General features: G+C 45.9%; 1 protein-coding gene across 5 annotated transcripts in view; it reads left to right on the top strand.

Moving 5' to 3' along the window:
* The window catches only part of SZT2 (SZT2 subunit of KICSTOR complex), a 51376-nt gene that overhangs the window by 3323 nt on the left and 28425 nt on the right, over positions 1-19628 (top strand). For 3 of the 5 annotated variants that reach the window (XR_011537409.1, XR_011537408.1, XM_008529926.2), the window contains exons 2-13: positions 6144-6269; positions 6585-6758; positions 7051-7221; positions 11695-11826; positions 12570-12711; positions 13097-13203; positions 16592-16802; positions 17000-17170; positions 17622-17856; positions 18047-18176; positions 18956-19098; positions 19343-19495. Coding sequence is in view for 3 of the 5 variants with exons in the window: in XM_008529926.2 (XP_008528148.2) it covers positions 6144-6269; positions 6585-6758; positions 7051-7221; positions 11695-11826; positions 12570-12711; positions 13097-13203; positions 16592-16802; positions 17000-17170; positions 17622-17856; positions 18047-18176; positions 18956-19098; positions 19343-19495 (1895 nt within the window). In the remaining 2 variants the exon portion in view is untranslated. Of the gene's footprint in view, positions 1-6143; positions 6270-6584; positions 6759-7050; positions 7222-11694; positions 11827-12569; positions 12712-13096; positions 13204-16591; positions 16803-16999; positions 17171-17621; positions 17857-18046; positions 18177-18955; positions 19099-19342; positions 19496-19628 lie in introns of those variants that run through there. The other 2 variants (XM_070609918.1, XM_070609919.1) reach the window with 2 other exon arrangements.

Here is a 19628-nt window from a genome sequence, read left to right as displayed (position 1 = left end):
TTTTTTTTTTTTTTTACAGAGAAGGATTCGCCCTGTGCTAACATCTGTTGCCAGTCTTCCTCCTTTTTTTTCCTTTTTTACCACCAAAGCCCCAGTCCGTAATTGTGTATAGTTGCAGTTTCTTCTGGTTCTTCGATGTGAGCCACCATCACAGCATGGCTATGACAAGTGATGTGGTTCCACGCTTGGGAACCTAACCTGGGCTGCTGAAGCAGAGCATGCCGATCTTTAATCACTAGGCCATCGGGACTGAGTCTGAAATCGATATTCTTATCCGCATGTTATCAGTGAAGAAACTGAGGCCTGGAAAAGTTAAGTAACTTGTCCAAGCTCACCTAGATAGCAAGTAGTAGAACCAGATTTGAATCCAAGTCTTTGACTCCAAAACCCTGCTTTCTCTTTGCCAGACTGCTACGGTGCACTTCAGACTCGGGGGAGGGGGTGGGATTCAATCTGGGGTAATTGAAATTCCATGTGAGTGTGGATGCTGTGGGAACACAACCTGTTCAGGAATTCTCAAACATTAAAGTGGAAGAATCACTTGGGGAGCTTGTTAAATGTAGATTCCTAAGCCCCATCAACTCTAATTAGTCTGCACTGGTGCCCAGGAATCTGCATTTTAATAAGCACCTTAGGTAATTCCAATGTGATTGGTCCTAGGATCACACTTTGAAAAATACCATTCTAGCTTCTTAAATTAATTCTTAAGTCTTCTGGTTCTAATAAATTACATCTTGAATGCAAAGAAAACTTAAAGAGGACGTTTTGGAAATGTAGTTGTTGACTTTGAAAGATCATATTGTGAGAAAGCTCAAGTTAGGCAGCTGCTCCTGGTTTTAAGAGAGTGGGTTCTGTAAGAACTGATTGATGAACTAGACTTGAGTTTGGCCTTGGACAGTCAGTCCGTTGTTCGAAATAAGCTTTGAGGCAAGGTGGAAAAATGGAAGCTATACAGTACTAGAGTTAAGCGGCCTACTAGCTAATGACCTGAAGAAAGTTTTCCCTGCCCACTTAGCAAAACCCTGCTCAACCTTCAGTGTCACTTTCTTCTAAGACCCTAGCCTGGGTCGAGTTCCTCTGTTACATGCTGCCGTAGAACCATGTTAGTCTATGGCACACTTACTCAGTTTGTAATAATAACAAGAATTAGAGTGATTCTTTCATGTTTTTTTCTCCATAGGGTAAATTTTGTGAGAGCAGAGAATGCCAGTTTTTGCTTTCTGTCGTATCCTTAGGACCTAGCCCAATGCTAGCATGTAGCAAGCTGTCCATGAATCTGTTAACTGATAAATGAATGTGTACTCACCTTGCCTTTGTCTTTTTTGGACTTGAATGAGGACTTGATGGCATCCTGATCAAATTAGCAGGGAAGTTAAGCTGGAAAGAGGTTTACTAGAAGACAGAACAGCACTCTAAGCTTCACAACAGAATAATAGACTGAATTTATCCAATGTAATAGGACTAATTGAATAATTGTGTGTCCAAAAACTGCATGAGGACAGAATGGGGGCTGTGTCTTAGCAGCACAAATGAGAAAGTCACAGAGGTTTCCTGAGTCAACAGTATGGTAAAGCTTCCAAAAAGGTAAATGGAACCAAGGAGACTCTTGAGTCTGTGACCTCACCTGGGTGTTGTCTTCCGTTCTGGCCCACACATTTTAAGGTTAAAAGTAGACCAGCCAGAATTCATTCAAAGGCACGTGATCTAAGCTGTAAAATAGTAAGGAAACTTGAAACCATGCTGTTTGAGACACTTAAAGAACCTGGAGATGTTTATTATGGAGAAGCAAAGACTCAGAGCTGATAGCAGATGTTTGATAGATTCTCCTTTGGCAAAGGGTCAGACTTTCCCTTTGTGGCCTTAGGAGGTAAAACTAAAAGTGGGTTAGAGTTTTTCAGGAGAACACGTTTCAAGAACAGGTCAAGATAATATCAAGAAGACAGATTCTGGCACAGTTTGAGGAAATTTCCAACTATGCCAACTAAATGGGGATGAGCACAAAAAGCTGAAGTGAATGGCTGTGCAGGACTTCACCTTGTTATTACTAATGTGTGCGTTTATGAGCACTTTTAACTTTACAAAGTGCTTTCACACATTGGGGTAGGAGATGATATTTTATAGAGAAGGAAACTAAAGCTCAACCCAGAGTCTCAGCTGTCAGATCACACTTTCTTTCCATAACACCATTCTTCCTTCTAAAACAAATCTATTAGAAGTCACACCAGAATCCCCCTCCCCCGATTCCAGGAACAGTCAACAAAAAGATAATACCGTGAAAGAATATACTAGTGAAAATCTGGTAAAAACAACTTTCAGGGAAGCAAAGGAAAAATCCAAACAATAGAATAAGCTAGTTTTTCCATAAAGTGGATGAGGAAGGATGGGGACTTTTGAACAAAAAAAAAAACATGTTGATAAATGAAAAATTAGGAATCACTGGTAAGAAACTAACAACATAGCTTGAAACAGAGAAGAGAATGAGTATAACTTATGAGAGCAATTTCCCTCACTCATACATTCGTTCAGCAAATTCTTGGCACTGTGCTAGTTGCTAGGGATACAGCAAAGAACAATAGATGGACACAGCTCCTACTTCCCTGGAGCTTCTAGACTTGTAGGGGAAGCAAACAAACATTCAAAAGAACACAAATTCTTCATTATAAACTAGGTAGGTGCTCTGAAGAAGTATAGGCTGCTTTGAGAATACCTAGCAGGGTTACCTAACTTAATGCAGGGAATCATGGACCAGTTTACTTACTAAAGCCAGAATTGCCAAGATTTTAGTCTTAGAAGATGGAGTGACCAAGTGTCCCCAAGTGTCCTTATGGTGCTGACCCGTGGACCTTTGCTCTCCCCCTTTAACCGTGGCTCAGTATGGGCCCAAACTCCTTTCCTTGGTGGTCTCCTTGCATAGCTGAAACAGGCTGACATTTTTTAAAAGTCTTTACTAACTACAAAGAATAACAAAAGGAAAATAATATTGAGACTAGTGTTAAGATGATCTCACCTTGAGAAGAGTTGTACTGATTATGATTAGTTTTAAATGCCACATTTGCTTTGCTTAAAACAGAGTGAATTCACCTATTCGGCAAAATTGTATTGAGCATTCTATGTGGCAGGCAGTGCGCTAGGCTCTGGGGATAGAGTGATAAACAGAAAGGACTGCTGAATTGGGATATCCTTCCTATTCTGATAATACTCTGAGCTCCAACCCATCCTTTTTTAGATAAGCACCTTGGCAGGGATCCAGCACAGTCAACTCATAAACAAGAGCAGTCACTAATATCGCCCCACACCAGCTCAGTCAATCCAGAAGGAGAAGTTGCCAGTTTATGAGTATCCCTCTCTGAGACCAAGAATCAGAGAAAGAGGACGAATAATTGCTGCGATTTCCTTCTTTGCCAATAAATAGACCCCTTTTCTGTTTTTAGGAGCTTGGCAGTAAGAGTGTACAGTTCCATGGGACCTTTTGAGGGGGATGGTGGTTAGAAATGATGGTAAATAACTATATCAAATTTTTCTAGCTAACTTGTTAATCATTCTGCAACTTACTGATGCTACCTTAGACATTCTCGACACCTTTCTTTTTTTACTTTCCTCTCCACTTCCAGTTAATCACCAGTTCTTGTCTGTCTTTTTCTAAAGATCCCTTAAAATGCAACCAAGCTCACTTGTCTCAAAGGTTAGTTCAAGCTGACTGGTTTTTTTCTTCATAGCAAGACTTTCTCAACAAAAGGCAGTGGTGATTTTACATTCCAGCACAACACCTTGTCTCATCGGGGACCAGTCTCAAACAGTTCACAGAATGGCTACTTTGAGTAGCTCTGATCTAGGCCACTATCATCTCCCCTGGTCATTAGGGGATCTTTCTGAATCATATGGTAGCCAGAGGGATATTGTGTGTGTGTGTGAGAGGAAGATTGGCCCTGAGCTAACATTTGTTGCCAGTTTTCCTTCTTTTTTTTTTTTTTGCTTGAGGAAGATTGTCACTGAGCTAACAGAGCAGGAATTTTTAAAAATGCGGATGTATTACTGCCCTGCTGGAAAAAGAGTTCGGTAGCTTGACCTAACTCTTAGGGTAAAATCAAAAATCGTCACCAGGGCCTACCTCAGCACAGCGTAGGGAAGCAGTATAATAGAGAGTAGTGTTTCCCAGCCTGTGATTTGAGAGGCATAGAGACATAACCAAATAATGCTGACTCACATCAGATCGATGTTTCAATTGTCTTTGTCTTTCTGATTATCTCAGAGCATCCTTTCTGCTTGTAAACCCCCGTCATGTTCCTTCTTGTGACAACTTTAAATCTTTTCTGCTCCAAAGTCCCCAGTTTTATCCATTTGTCACACTCAGTAGATGGGCTTTGTAGCTCATTGGGCCCGGGTTTGACTTCTGACCCTATTCCTACTAATTATGTTAAGTCACTTAACTTTTTTGAACCTCAGTTTTCCTCTGCTAAGTGTTTTGTGTGAAGACTGAATGAACTTACTTGTGTAAAGGTCCTAGTATTGTGCCTGTTAATAACCTGTAACAGTTAACTTTTATTATATTCTTACTAAGTGCCAGGCACTGTGCTGAGTGCTTCATATGCATACTTTCACTTAATCCACATAACAGCGCTAGTAGATTGGTACTAGGATTATCTCCATTTTAGGGAGAACACTGAGGCTTAAAGAGATTAAGTAGGTACCTTTTCCACAATCTCACAGCTAATAAGAGGCCAAATTGGGATTCAGACCTAGGCTGTCTGAATCTGAAATTCTTGCACTTAACCTCCACATTGTACTACTGAACGTATTTGAGATGCTCAATAAATAGGAGTTCCTTCCCTCTTCCTGCCTCCGCTTTCGTCCCTGCCGTTTCCCAGTATCTGTTTCTGTATCTTTTTATGCTTGCCTTCTGTCTTAGAAAAGAAGAAAGACTTTATTCATCTTGAGTTGTTACATCTCTGTTCGCCACACTCTTCTCTGAGATCATGCACCCTTCACTGTTGCTTTTCCAGGGCTTTTTCCTTCTCTTCTCAATGCGTATTTCCCCATTTAAAAAAAAAAACAAAAAAACTTCACTTCCTTCCAGCACTGCATTTCTCAAGAGGCAATCATTGCCTTCTGTTCATTTCTCCTCTACCACTCTCTTCCGTCCTCGCAACCTAGCGTTTCCCTCTCACTAGGAACACAGGAGGAGAAATTTGCAGTTTGCCCAGAATAGGAGGAGCGTAATCTTTTCATTTGAGGCCAGAGTAAGGGAGTAAAGGAATGTTACAGATAAGGGTTAACGTGGAAGAAACACTGGGAAAGTTCAGACCGGTTGATCCTTCTTGTCTCTGTGAGACAGTAGGCAAGTTTATCTCCCAGGACTGCAGGGGTTGAGAGATTGGAAAACCTTCTGAGGGGAGTAGGAGAGATTGCTGACCAGAGAGAGGCAAAAGGATTGGTAAAGACCTGCTAGAGGTGGCACCACTGGCCAGGTAACAAGTTTCTTTCTGTCAAAGTGCAGCTGGCATGGTATGTGTGTGGATAAGGGAAGATGTCGAATTCATCCTGAGTCAAGATTTGGCAGGGCTTGTATAGTGGAAGGACAAGGACACAGGCAAGGGAACTGATACTTATTAAGCTGTTGTCAAACTGACTGCACATGAGGCAGTGTAGGAAAGGAGCTAGAATATTGACAACTGAGAAGTATGGAAGTTTGATTTTGAGGTATTCGTCAGGCTTGCCTTTCACCCAGTGAAGATTCCTTCAGTGCCTGCTGTTGTCCAGGCTTATTAGGGAGAACTGTCTGACATTAGTGAGTGAGTGCTCTATTGTAAGCAATTTACCAAGCACGGGGACACAAAAATAGAGCAAGACACGATCCCTGCCCTCAAGGAGCTTATAGTTCATAGGAGAAACTCACATAAACATTTGAAATATACAAAAGTCAGTTCACCTACATTGAGGTCTATGTAGGGGGAATGGGAGCAGAGATTGGAGAATTAATCCTTGGAAACGCCTTGCACCGAGGTGGGGGTAAGCTTTTCACCTCTGCTGCCTTGCCTCTCACTTAGGGATCATGAGCTCCTTGGACAAGTTACTTGCACCATGATCTGTATGTACTGGGAACTCAGTGAATTTTTATGGATTTATTAATGTCTCTTTGTCCCCAGGTAGAAGAAGCTGGGCAGGTGTTCCTGTTGATGAAAAAGGATTATCGAATCTCCCGAAATGTTCGCCTGGCTTGGTTCCTCAACCACCTGCATCAAACTGTGCAGGCCACACCCCAGGAGATGCTGGTGAGGCCCAGCGCCACACAGGATGTGAGGGGCTGGCCCAGAAGCATCTGTTTTATGTAGGAGGGTGCTGGAAACAGACAGCAGGGGAGACCAACTCTGAGGGGTCTAATTCTGGGAAGGGCAAGTGACTTTGCCCACAAGATGCTTCCACAGGGGAAATTTTGTTTAATAATTTTTTCAGATAGGGAGAGTATATGATTGGGCTGTTGGAGATGGAATCAATGGTGTGTCATTTTGGATACGGGAGTCAGATCCTGGAAAGAAAGGGTGACTCTTCCCTGACTTTTTTCCTTTTCTCTCCATCCTAATCATCAGCTTCAGTCTGAACAGGAATTGGAAGTCCTCAGTGTCCTGCCCCCTGGGTGGCAGCCAGATGAACCAGTGGTCCCAAGACCATTCCTCCTTGTACCTTCCACCCGGGTCACCTTCCTGGCTTGGCAGTATCGATTTGTCATTGAGCTGGACCTTAGCCCGTCTACTGGCATTGTGGTAAGGAGTTGGAGGGAGACAGTGGGAAGCAAAGATGGAAGGGAGGTAAGGAGGAGCGGGAGAGGCCTGGGAAGAGTAAAAAATGATCTCAGCCTACCATTGTGGAAAGCAGACAGGTGTGTAAAGGAATGGTGAATGTTTTAAGACAGCTCCCATCCCATCTGTGGCGTTGTGTTTGGGGGTGCAATCAAACTTAAGAGTTCTGCTGACCCATGGAAGCTGTTTATTTCTGCCCTCTGCTCAGGGCTGCCTTTGGTTACCCTTAAGAGTTCTTTTTCTCCATTGCCCTCAGGATGATTCCACAGGGGAGATCTTGTTTGATGAAGTTTTCCATGCCCTCTCCCGCTGCCTAGGTGGGCTGCTTCGGCCCTTCCGAGTGCCTGGATCTTGCATCGACTTCCAACCTGAGATCTATGTAACTATCCAGGCCTACTCCTCAATCATTGGCCTGCAGTCTCACCAGGTATTGCATCCTTTTTCCAAGTTTATACCTTCAAACCTAGTTTCTGATTGTCCGCTGACCAAGTCCTTATCCTATCTCTACTATCCATGCCCAAAGTCCCCAGCTCTGCTGGCTTCTTGAACCTGTTTCCTAGTCATCTCCATGAGTCTCTCTCCTCTTGAGAAGTATCAGTTGCTCTGGTCTTAAAGGGCCTTCCCATAAGCTTTAGGTGAGTTGGCATGATTGGACAAATACCTCTGTCACTCTTCCTGTAAGTCTCTGGTTCTAGCTACTGGGCATTTGTTTTCTTTACTCCCCCCTCCTCCTTTAGTTCCATCAGAAGATTTGCTGGTGTCTGGATTCCTGGTACTACCCCCAGGTGGTGGTCTCTTAGAATAGGTTTATGATTTTGAAATATAACAAATACCTGGAAACATAATTTCTTCCAGTGACAGAGGAGGGTCATTTTCTCTGAGGGCCTTGTGAACTGTTGGGTGTAAGGCTGACCATACAGATAATTATAGGGTTTATCCAACACCCAAGCAAGCTATCACCAGACACTCCTTTTGAAGAATGGCCAAGTCTGTTACTGGAATATCTGCTTTTGGCTTAGATAAGCATTGGCCCAATTTCCCTTCATCTGCCCTTAACTAACCTCAACTCATTGGTAGGGGCTTACCCTGAAATGGTCCCTGATAGCTACCTTGTCTCATTAGCTATCAAACTGCCTTTGAGAGACAGGGATGCAAGGAATAGCACCTGAGGGTGTGAAATATACCACAAGCAATTGGTGCATGCCTAGATCCCAGCCCCAGCCTTGGTTAAAGTACTCTCCTGGTGTAACTGTTGGGACTGCTGGTTGTGGGCTACATCCCCCGATAGGCCAGGCTTTGCAGGTACTGGTAGCCAAGGCAGGAAAGGCATGGGTATTAGGTAATCATAGTGTTGACTTGGTTCAGTTTGGCAAACACTTACTGAAGCCTGATCTATGCCCGGCCTGGGCCAGGTCCTGGAGACACAGATGAATCAGACACTGTCCCTATCCTGATGGGGGGAGTTGAGAGTTTAGTGGGAAAGATAGATATCAAAGGAGGTAATTTCAGTTGAATGTGCTAAGGACACTGATAAGTTATGACTCAGGCACTATAGGAGCACCGAGAGGGAGCACCCAGCCAAGCCTGGGGCAGTGACAGGGCAGACTTTTGGACAAAGAGGCATTTGAACTGAGTCTTGAAAGAAGAATTGAGTTTAACCATTCAAAGAAGGGGTAGTGGGCTTTCCAGTCAGAGGGGTGAGCAAAAGCAAAGACACAGAGCTGTGAAACTGCTCTCAGTCACAGGTGTTCTAGGGAACTACGTGTTACTCAGTTTGACCCAGTAAAGTTTGAATGAGGATGGGATGGTGGTAAAGAGGAGACTGGAGAGATAAGAGGGAGCAGGATTATGAAAGGCCTTGAATGTCCTGGATAAGGACCTGTACTTTATTCTACAATAGTCCCCCCTTATCCCTGGGGAATATGTTCCAAGGCCCCCAGTAGATACCCGAAATGGCGGATCATACCAAACTCTATATATACTATGTTTTTTCCTGTACCTACACACTTATGATAAGGTTTAATTTATCAATTAGGCACAGTAAGAGATTAACAATAACTAATAATAAAATAGAACAATTATAACAATATACTGTAGTAAAAGTTACCATAGATCTTAGCAACCTCAGCATACGACTTGTTTTCTTTTCTTATTAAGTGGAGAATGTTCACCTTTTCACTTAAAGGAAGCACTTTATGGCTGGCTTCTCTTTGGCATACCCAAATTGCCAGCATCACAAGTCTTGTGCTTTGGGGCCACTATTAAGTAAAATAAGGGTTACTTGAACACAAGCACTGTGATACTGTGATAATCAATCTGATAACCGAGACTACTAAGTGGCTGATGAGCAGGTAACACGTATGGCATGGATGTGCTGGGGATGATTCATGTCCCAGGCAGGACAGAACAGGACAGCGCCAGGTTTCATCACGCTACAGAACCATGCGCAATTTAAAATGTGTGAATTGTTTATTCCTAGAATTTTCCATTTAATATTTTTGGACCATGGTTGACCATGGGTAACTAAAACCTTGGATAAGGGGGGACTACAGTATAAGGGAATTTAGTGTGGTAGTGAAGAGCACTGGTTCTGGAATCATATAGCCTGCTTTTGCTTACTGGCTCTGCCCTTATGCAAGTTACTTAACCTCTCTGTGCATCTGTGTCTTTTCTTCAAAATGGGGATATTATCAGTACCAATATTATATGGTGATTGAATTGGTACATGTCAAGCACTTAACAGTGCCAGCCACATAGAAAACATGCAAATGTTAGCTGTTAAAACTATTAGCCATGGGTAGTAGGGAACCATTGAAGATTTTAAATGAATGTAACTAGATCAGATTTGTACATTAGGAAGATCACACTTGTTTGTGGCCGGTATGGAAGATGGATTGAGGGACAAAGTCTGGATGGGGAAGAAGAGGCAGAAGATTATTATAGTATGAGAGGGGAGATGAGGCCTGAACAAGGACAGCAGCCGTAGAGGAGAGGACTTAGTCGCTTAAGCCCCCAGGGCCACTTGCTAGCCCTGAGCCAGCTTCCCACTGTCTCCATAGCTCCCTCAAGATGTATCCTGCTGCTCTTTAAAAAAAAATTAAATCACATTCATAATACATGTCCATTGAAGGAGATTTGAAAAGTACATAAAGGGGCCGGCACAGCAGTTAAGTGCACACATTCCGCTTCGGCAGCCCAGGGTTCACCAGTTCAGATCCCAGGTGCGGACATGGCACCGCTTGGCAAGCCATGCTGTGGTAGGCATCCCACATATAAAGTAGAGGAAGATGGGCACAGATGTTTGCTCAGGGTCAGCCTTCCTCAGCAAAAAGAGGAGGATTGGCAGCAGATGTTACCTCAGGGCTAATCTTCCTCAAAAAGGAAAAGAAAAGAAAAATACATAAAATATAAAGAAAAGCAAAACCTACTGATAATACACCACCCAGAAATAACTACTATTAACATTTTCTGGAATTTCCTTCTTGTCTCTGGGTATGCCTTTGTCATATTCACCACCACCCCTCCATCCAAAGTGAGGAGAAACATCAGGACCATTCCAGGCACACAGTTTTACATCCTGCTTTTTTAATGTATAATGTAGGCGTTTTTCCATGTCACTAAATGTTCTTTGAAAACGTTATTTTTAATGGCTGCTTGACTTAATATTTATCATATTTTATCATCATGCATTTAGCCAAACCCTTATTATTGGACGCTTAGGTTGGCAAGGCAATTTTCACTCTTCTAAATAATACACCTGTGAACATCTTTCTCACCTTTTTATAGCCCCAGCTCCTACTCTTCCTCTGATTCTGTTTTTCTTGTTACAATCAGGTCTGTAGAGTGGTACAGAGTCCCCCTGTCCCCTCTTCTGGCTGTCCCCTCACCCTCACCCAGTTCTCAATAGGGAGTGAAGAAGTAGTTGTTGTACAGGAGGGCAGGGGTTGGTGAGAAGTAGGCATTGAGACAGGTTGTAGAAGTCTGAGGGAGAGAGAGGAGAGATCCCGAGGGTTACCACCATGGCTACCAGGCCTGTGTAAAATTTTCAGGATGGGGCCACTTATTTATGTTGGAAGTAGAAGGAAAGGAACCCCAAGGAGAGAGAATGAAGATATTAGAGAGACGAAAGGTCCAAGATTACATGGAGAGATTAGCTTTAGGGAAAAAGAGGAGGAAGAGGAATGTTTTCTTCAGAGCTTAGAAGGAGGAACAAGAACACAGAGAGACATAAACATCTAGCAAGCACTGAGGGCATCTTCAGTGGGTTGGAGAGAGTACACCCTCAGGGGTAGGGTACGCAGGGAGTTCCTGTTGATTGGTTGCCTTTCTCTGTGAAGAGGGGCGTGGGAGTTATCTGCTGAGGGTAAAAGGAAGGAAGGAGCCTTCTTAGGGAGAATAAGAAGATTTTGAGCTCAAAAAAGAGAAAAGGTCCAGAACAGCCCCTGTGTGCAGTGCTTAAAAATCAACCAGAGTAAAACAATATGAGTCAGAATGAAAAAGGCTTTGCCAGGCTGAGGTAGGGCAGCTTATAGACAATGTCTATAGCCATCTGGTAGCCCAAGATAGAAGGAGCTAGAAGAGTTTATGGCGCCCCCATGCGGGGGCTTGGGGAAGCCCAGTGTGGAGGACTATAAGCAGAGGAAGGCTGTGAACCCAGATTAAGGTAACTAATGACCTAGGGACCCTGAGCAGGGATATGGCATACCTGGGCTGAGGACTGATAGACTAGCTGATCTGATAAGAGAGGAACTGGCTGTGGAATAAGCCTACCTTAGAGCCTGCGTGGGTGGGAACTCAGGATCGCCTAGAGGGAGCTGTGGAGAATAAATAGGGGGACCAGCAGGGTACTGCCCAGTGTCCCCCGACCTTCATGTCTTAGTCTTTCCTTTATGCTTCTCAGGTGCTGGTACAGGGCTGCCTTTTGGACCCTTCCCAGCGGGACATGTTCCTGCAGCAGGTATATGAGCAACTCTGTCTCTTTGAGGATAAGGTGGCCACCATGTTGCAGCAGCAGTATGACCCCCAGAGCAAGGTATGTGGGAGAGAAAGTGGGTAGAGCCCGCTTAGAAAGAGGAACTATTAAGGGATGGAGGGGAGAGAGGGAAGACAAGCCAAGTACAGAGGGAAAGAAGGGCTAAGAGCTGGGGCCAGAGTGAGCTAAGGATAGAAGTGCTAGTGAGTGCACACAGCAGGTTCCCCGTGGGAGGAGGGCTCAGATACACTCCTCAAGACAAATTCTTGCTGGGAGAAAATGTGAAGGCCATTTGCTTGTGTTTTTTCAGTCCTGGATCTACTCCCTCAATGGATCTGAGAAGGTGATCTTGGGTGGTGTGGCTCTCTAGTATTTTGTTCAATCAGGGATAAAACTGCTTGGCTTGCTAGAATGCACTCTCTCATTCTTTTGGGTATCCTAGAAGTAGCCAGGCAAATTCATTTCTATGTGTCTGAAGACTTAATTTAAGTATAAAATATTTCATAATAGTAATAGAAAAATATGGAAAAGGGGCCCTATTGACAAAAGGTGGGGAAGCCCTGCTCCAAGACCATCTGTGCTTCGTCTGGTTCTGGACTCCTGGCCCATCTGAGGGTCAGTATTCAAGCGCTCATTGGGGGAGGGAGCATAGTCAGGCCTTGGCTGCATAGTAGGGGGATTGAGGTCCTCACAGGATTAGGCTTGTCTGGCCTGGGCAGTGCTGGGCTGTAAATTCTGGCTTTGCTATGGATCAGGCAGCAATGCCGTCTGTCCCATTCTATCTTTTCTATAACTTGGGCCAGGTAGATGACCAGTCCCCAGACACAGGGGAGCCCCCGGGCCGGAAGGTAGGAGTCTCCATGGTGACAGCTGATCTTGGGCTGGTCAGTATGATTCGTCAGGGCATCTTGGCACTGCAGTTGCTGCCCTCAAACTCTAGTGCAGGTTAGTAGATGGAATATTGGTGGGATTGGGGAAATAGGAATATTCATGAAAGTTGTGTGGGGAGGGGGTTATCAGCAAAAGTAGAGGTTCCAGGGGATTGGTGGGCCCCAGGGAAGAGGATCTGTTTCCTTGTTTGTAAAAGGTAAGTGTGTATTAGTGTATATCAGGGACCCTAGTGGAAAGTGGAGCTCCAAGGACATCACTTAGGAAGAGACTGGGATTCCACACTAAAAAGGAAGAAGTGGGAGGGGGGAAGTGTTTGAAGATGATAAAACACAATGGTTGGCAGACACTGAGGTCTTCAGAGCCGCATCAGTTGGGTACCTCCCTATGACTTTGATCTGGTCAGTGTCTCCGGGTCTGAGTCGGATGTTTCCTCCTCCAGGTATCATTGTCATCACAGATGGTGTGACCAGCGTCCCTGATGTTGCTGTCTGTGAGACGTTGCTGAACCAGCTTCGCAGTGGCACTGTGGCTTGTTCCTTTGTGCAGGTGAGGATTTTCTAGGAAGGAGGAGAGGAAAGTGTGGTATCTCACAAAGTGGGATATGGCTGGTTACTTTCTTGCGGGTGATGATTTCCCAAGTAAAGCCAATGGCAGTTACATGATGAGGGGGAGGTGTCCTGTCTAGAACAGAGTAAGTGGTGGTGGTGGTGGTGGGAGAGGACTCTCATCTTTGTCCTCTTTCTTTAGGATATGAGAGATAGCATGTTATAGTAAAGAGAATGCAGAATTTGAAGTCCAGCCATCAGTTCCAGTCCCACCTCCTCCATTAGATTAGTTGTTACTGTTTTGGTTGCAAGGGTCAGAAAATCCAGCTCAAACTAGCTTAAGTAAAGGAGGGAATAGGCATATTCTGGGAACTACAGCCAATTTGGATTGATGGATAATTGGGTAGGAGGCAAAGAGCTATGGGAAATAAGACTGGAGGGTAGGCATAGGGCACAGTATGAAAAGCTGGCTCTGCTATATTAAGGAGTTTCAGCATAATTCTGAGTGATGCAGATATATAGAAGGAAAATCACCTATTGGGTTTATGTTTTACAAAGGTCATTCTTGCTGCTGGGTGAAGGGAAGGAGTGGAGGCAGGGAAGCTATTAATTGCAATAGTCAGGTGAGAGGGGATCAAGGTTTAAATTAGGGGAATTAAGAGTAAGAGGGAATGTGATAGGATGGAGAAAATGAAGAGGTAGCGTCAACATGACTTATGATTAGCAAAATGAGAGGAGTAAGGGAGAAGGAGGAGTTAAGGATGTCTCTAAGTTTCTGACTTCAGTGATTACTGGGTATCTGTTGGAGCAAACAGGAACAGAAACAGCTTCAGTGGAGTGAGGACAGGATGATGAATCCAGGTTTGTGCCTATTGAGTTTGAGATGACTGTGGGTCAAAAGGAGAGCAGTTAAAATATTGCCTGTGGAGTTAGGCATGCCTGGCCTCAATCCTGGCTACACTTATTTTCTGTGTGACATTGGGCACATTACTTCACATCTTGATTGGATTCATTTATAAATGGAGATTATAATAGTACCCACCTCATTGGATGAGATGATGCATTTAAAGTGCTTAGCATACTACATAATCAGGTAATAAATGGCTACCATTCATAGCAGTTAGCAGTTGGAGATGCAGATCTGGTACTCAGAAGACAGCACCAGTTAAGAGAGAGAGAGTTAGGATTTGTCAGCCTACAGATGGTAATTGAAAAGAGAAGAGGGTCCTCAAAGAACCTGGGGAACACCGGTGTTTAAAGATCTTTCATAGGAAGAGGGCCCAGCAGAGAAAGAAGGAAAATAATCAGACAAGAACCAGGAGATTCTGGTGTCAGAAGTCAGAGTTTTGGGAAGAAAAGAGTAGTTAACAATGTGAGATACAGCAGAAAGATCGTGTAAAATGAGGAATGAAAAGTGCCCTTTGGATTTGGTGATTAGGAGGTCACGGGGATCTTTTTCAGTGAAGAGATGGCAAGGGAAATGACTGCAGTGGATTGAAGAGTGGGTAGAAGAGAAGGAAGTAGAGACAAGTGTTGACACAAGGAATTTGGCTGTTCAGGTCAAGTGGGGAGTGAGAGAGAGAATGGTGGCCAGAGGGAAATACAGGGTGGAAGGAGAGGGGTGTTTTGTTTTGGTTTGTTTTTTTCTTTTCTTTTTTTTTAGGAAGATTAGCCCTGAGCTAACATCTGCCACCAATCCTCCTCTTTTTCTTCTTCTACTTCATATGTGGGGCACCTGCCTCAGCATGGCTTGATAAGCAGTGTAGGTCCATGCCCAGGATCCGAACTGGTGAACCCCTGGGCCGCCGAAGCGGAGTGTGCAAACCTAACCATTGTGTCACTGGGCTGGCCCGTTGTTTTTTTTTTTAAGCTAGAGACTTAAGCATGTTTCTAAGGAGCCATGGAGAAGCAGAGTTTGAAAATAAGGGAAAGAAAAGGAAGTGTGATGAAGTCCCTAAATTGACAGGAGGCCATGGGCTCAAGAAACAGATTGGGGGACTCTAGAGCAGGAGTGTCACTCTTTCAGACTAGAAGGTAGAAGTGAAGATGTCAATAAATTCTGCCAAGGGCCTCTGATTTCTCTCTGAAGTAAAGGGTGAAGATGAGTACTGTAAGGGAGGGAGGCCAGAGTTGGGAAGAACACACAGTACTGGGACAGCCCTGAAAAACTAGCTGGGTTGGGTGTCATATGTTTTGGTGTGGTACCAACCTACACAGCTGTGCAGTGTTCTCCATTTGGGATCCATTGGGATCCCATTGGGGATCCGAGTAGAGAGGCTCTGATCCTAGTTGGGGTTTTGGGATGGAAGCAGAAAAAAGCGAAGAGGACGAGGGAGTTGAGAATGATGCTTATGAAGTTGCTTGAACGTAGGGTGCAGGCTGGATTGAGGACGGAGAGCCAGGAGGATGTGGATAAACTTGAAGAGAGCAGAGGTTCAAGCCCTGGCAGTCTTAATGAGATCAGAGCAGCAGGAGAAGGAGGATAGACGAAACCTAAAGGAGTACGTTGTATGTAAAGGGATGTGGCAGTTGAAACTGCAAAGATGAAGTAGTTCCAGGTGGAGCCAAGAGCCAGCGTGTAGCCAGTGGGCAGGTGAGTGGAATAGAGAAAGTTCCCGGAGATTGTTCTTAACCTGGAGGACTTAACCTGGAGTTCTCAGGTTAAGGAACTGAGAGGCCAGGAAATTGAAGGAACCATCTAGAATAGGTCTGCAAACATTTTCTGTGAAGGGCCAGCTAGTAATTATTTTAAGCTTTGAGGGCCACACAGTTGTCACAGCTACTCAGCTCTGCTCTTGTAGTGTGAAAACAGCCATAGACAATGTGAAAATGAATAAGCATGGCTGTGTTCCAATAAAACTTTATTTACAAAAATAGGTGATAGGCTGGATTTGGCTCACAGGTCGTATGTAGTTTGCCTTTGTACTCAAAATCTGGTCCACAGACCAGCAGCATTGGCATCACCAGGGACCTTGTTAGAAATGCAAGATCTCAAGCCCCACACCACACCTACTGCATTTTTAACAAAATCCTCAGGTGTTTTGTATGCATCCTAAAGTTTGAGAAGCACTTTGTAAGAGAGACACTGACATCTCTTGGGATGATGACATGAAGCCAGTGAACCAGTTGCCAGAGTCTTAAGTGAATGGGAGCAGGCTGGTATTTGACGTTAAGGAAGAAGGGTGTGGCCAGTGGCATGGGCTTCAGACAGAAGGGCTCAGGGAAGGAAAGTTGCAGAGCAGTGGTCTGTCCTGGGAGAGCACTGGCCCACTTCCCACTCTGTGGTCCAGGGGATGGGAGCGGCCTCCCAGCCCCATCTCTTCCTCTCTTGTACTTCCTACTCTGATGCCTCTTTTGGAGCCAGGTCTCTAATTGCTCACTTTCTCCAGGTGGGTGGAGTTTACTCTTATGACTGCAGTTTTGGCCACGTGCCCAATGTGGAATTGATGAAGTTCATCGCAATGGCAACATTTGGCTCCTACCTGTCCACTTGTCCTGAGCCCGAGCCAGGCAACCTGGGTCTGACTGTCTACCACCGGGCATTCCTCCTCTACTCCTTCCTGCGCAGTGGGGAAGCCCTGAACCCTGAATATTATTGCGGTGAGGGGCAGGCTGGGGCAGGTGTGGGAACAGGGAGTGGAGAATGGACCCTGAGGTGATGGGGACTGAAAGGATGACTGGGGCTCTCTACTCTGGCACTGCTGTCTTCCCGTAATTTCAGTGTAGCCTCCCCCGCTGTATCCCTGTCAGCCAACAGATAACCACTTTCCCCTTCCCCATCCTCACTGGTCTTCTAGGCTCCCAGCACCGCCTGTTTAATGAGCACCTGGTCTCCGCCAGCAGCAACCCTGCCTTGGCCCTGCGCCGGAAGAAGCACACTGAGAAGGAGGTGCCAGCTGACTTGGTCAGCACTGTGTCTGTACGGCTTCGAGAGGGCTATAGTGTCCGAGAAGTCACACTGGCCAAAGGTAAGGGTCACTAGACCTTGCTGTATCCCACAAGTCTCTCAGATTTTGTGTGGGGAGGACCTGTTGAAAGAAGTAAAAGACACACCTGTAGCACATGAAAGGGTGTCACAATGTGAAAGATTCTGCTTGTCATTTGAGACAAGTGAGTTCCAAGTTGCCTTCAGGGCTTAGTTCTCTTAGCATTTAGCTTCCCAATTTCATCCTCTGTTGCCTGAGGTGAGTCAGCTGATGGTTGTGTGGTGTCCTGATCTTGGCTTTGTTTTCAGATTACTCCTAAACTTCTCTTTGTGGCAGTTGGTAGGCTCTGAGCCTGAAATCTATGGCACCATGCTTCAAACCTTTGGCCAGGCTAGAGTTCCATAAGGCAGATGGGGGTTTCAGATAGGACTCAGTCCCAGGCCTGGAGTCCTATGCCTTCTGCCCCTAACTAGCCCTCCTGCTTCCGCTGAAGGAGGGTCCCAGCTGGAAGTAAAGCTGGTGCTGCTGTGGAAACACAACATGCGCATTGAGTACGTGGCTGTGGCGCCCTGGCCCCTGGAGCTCAAGGGCCCTCGAGGAACACGGGTGGAAGTGACAATGGAAGGTGGCTATGACATTCTGCATGATGTGTCCTGTGCACTAAGGCAACCCATTCGCTCGCTGTATCGCACCCACGTTATCCGGCGGTTCTGGAACACGCTGCAGAGGTGAGGCAGGTCACCGCTCAGTGAGTGAGGCCCCATTTGTTTCATGGAGGGACAGATGTGTGAAGCTGGGACCTGGAGAGAGTCACCCTGAGCACCAGGCTCATGTCCAGGGTCCCATGTCCCGCTGGAGCTCCCCTCCTCTGCATCCACCAAAGTCAGGTATGGCTTAGGGTTGGCCCTCTTTCTGCAGCATTAACCAGACGGACCAGATGCTAGCCCACCTTCAGTCCTTCTCTTCAGTCCCAGAACATTTCACGCTTCCTGATAGCACCAAGAGTGGAGTGCCCCTCTTCTACATCCCTCCCGGCTCCACCACCCCGGTGAGTGGCTCTGGTACTCATTATTCCCATTTTGTGCCCACCCAAACTTGGAATGGTGACGCACTGGAGCCCAGAACCACCCTCTTTGTCCTTCCCTCTCAAGTCTGAGGCACCCAAACCAGAACCCTGAGCTTTAGCCTTGAGAGCAATTCTCCCTCCTTTCAAGCCCCTGGGGGAGGAGAAGAATCTATAGAGACAGGCTGTCCTCAGCAGATCCCGGGTGTCAGAGGCAAAGACCTACAGTATAGCTAGGTAGTGGTATCCCAGCCAACTGCGAGCCCCTCGCCCCATCTCCACATGGCACACTCTGGCCTCCCCACCACCTTCGCCCATTTCCCACTATGGCTGACCACCGTGAACTGTGCACTTCCTGAAGAGCATTGCTTTCTTGGCCCTGCTTTCTTCACACTCAGCCCATGGCTATCAGGCTAGCACTGACTGGCGGGGAGTTTATGCCATTGTGCAGATGCTTCATTCTGAGGTCCTGCCGTCACTCAAAGGCTTTCCTCCAAAGTCAGTGATAGAAACATGGCAAGTCCCGTCCTTTGTCTGGATTCAACTTTAAAAGGCCACACAGCCTGTCCCTGGACTCATTCATCCTAATCTAGCCTTTGTATTGGAGGCAGTTTTTGCTGCCATCCCAGGCTGGGCTATAGGTTCCTTCAGCCTTAAACCACTACCATCTCTGACCCCCTGAACCCCGTGATTCTATTTGCTGTTTGGAGGTTGTACCCTCCTTCTCCATGAGTGCTCCTATAACCTGTCATTCCTGTCCCCAGGTGCTCTCCCTTCAACACAGTGGGTCCGACTCATCTCATGCCCAGTTTGCTGCCTACTGGAAGCCAGTGCTGTCCATGGATGCAAATTCATGGCAGCGTTGGCTGCACATGCATCGCCTAGTGCTAATCTTGGAGCATGACACGTGGGTATCCTCCTAGGGCCATAGTTGGGGTGGGGAGCAGGGGTGAGGGGGCAGGGAGTGATGGGGAAGCAGCAGATGAGCCATTACCAACCTTGACCAAGAAAAACTATGACCCTTTCCTAGTCTTCCTGCTCATCAGCCCGCATATCCTCAGACAGGGCCTAGAAGAGAGAGGTAGCAACTGTTCTTTTCCCCCAAGATTGGGACTGGGAGGTCTGACCTCACTCCACACCCCTCTCCCCAGACCAATCCCCAAGCACTTGCACACCCCAGGCAGCAATGGGCGCTACAGCACTGTCCAGTGCAGGATCTCACACTCCTCGCTGACTTCTCTGCTTCGCGACTGGAGCAGCTTCGTGCTAGTCGAGGGCTATTCCTACGTGAAGCTGCTCTCCAGGTGGGCAGAGTGAAGTCCCTTCACTCCTCCCTGCCGCCTCATCCCATGTCTCTTCCTCTAACCCTATACGTCATCCCTACTTCCTCCTGAATCTATTTACTCCCAGCCTAGAGCTGCTCACTGACTCCCATTT

The sequence above is a fragment of the Equus przewalskii genome, chromosome 2 (genome assembly GCF_037783145.1).
Source record: "Equus przewalskii isolate Varuska chromosome 2, EquPr2, whole genome shotgun sequence".
In the NCBI taxonomy this organism is placed as follows: Eukaryota; Metazoa; Chordata; class Mammalia; order Perissodactyla; family Equidae; genus Equus; species Equus przewalskii.
The sequence above is the reverse complement of the archived record's forward strand: the minus strand, read 5'-3'. Positions and strand labels throughout refer to the sequence as shown.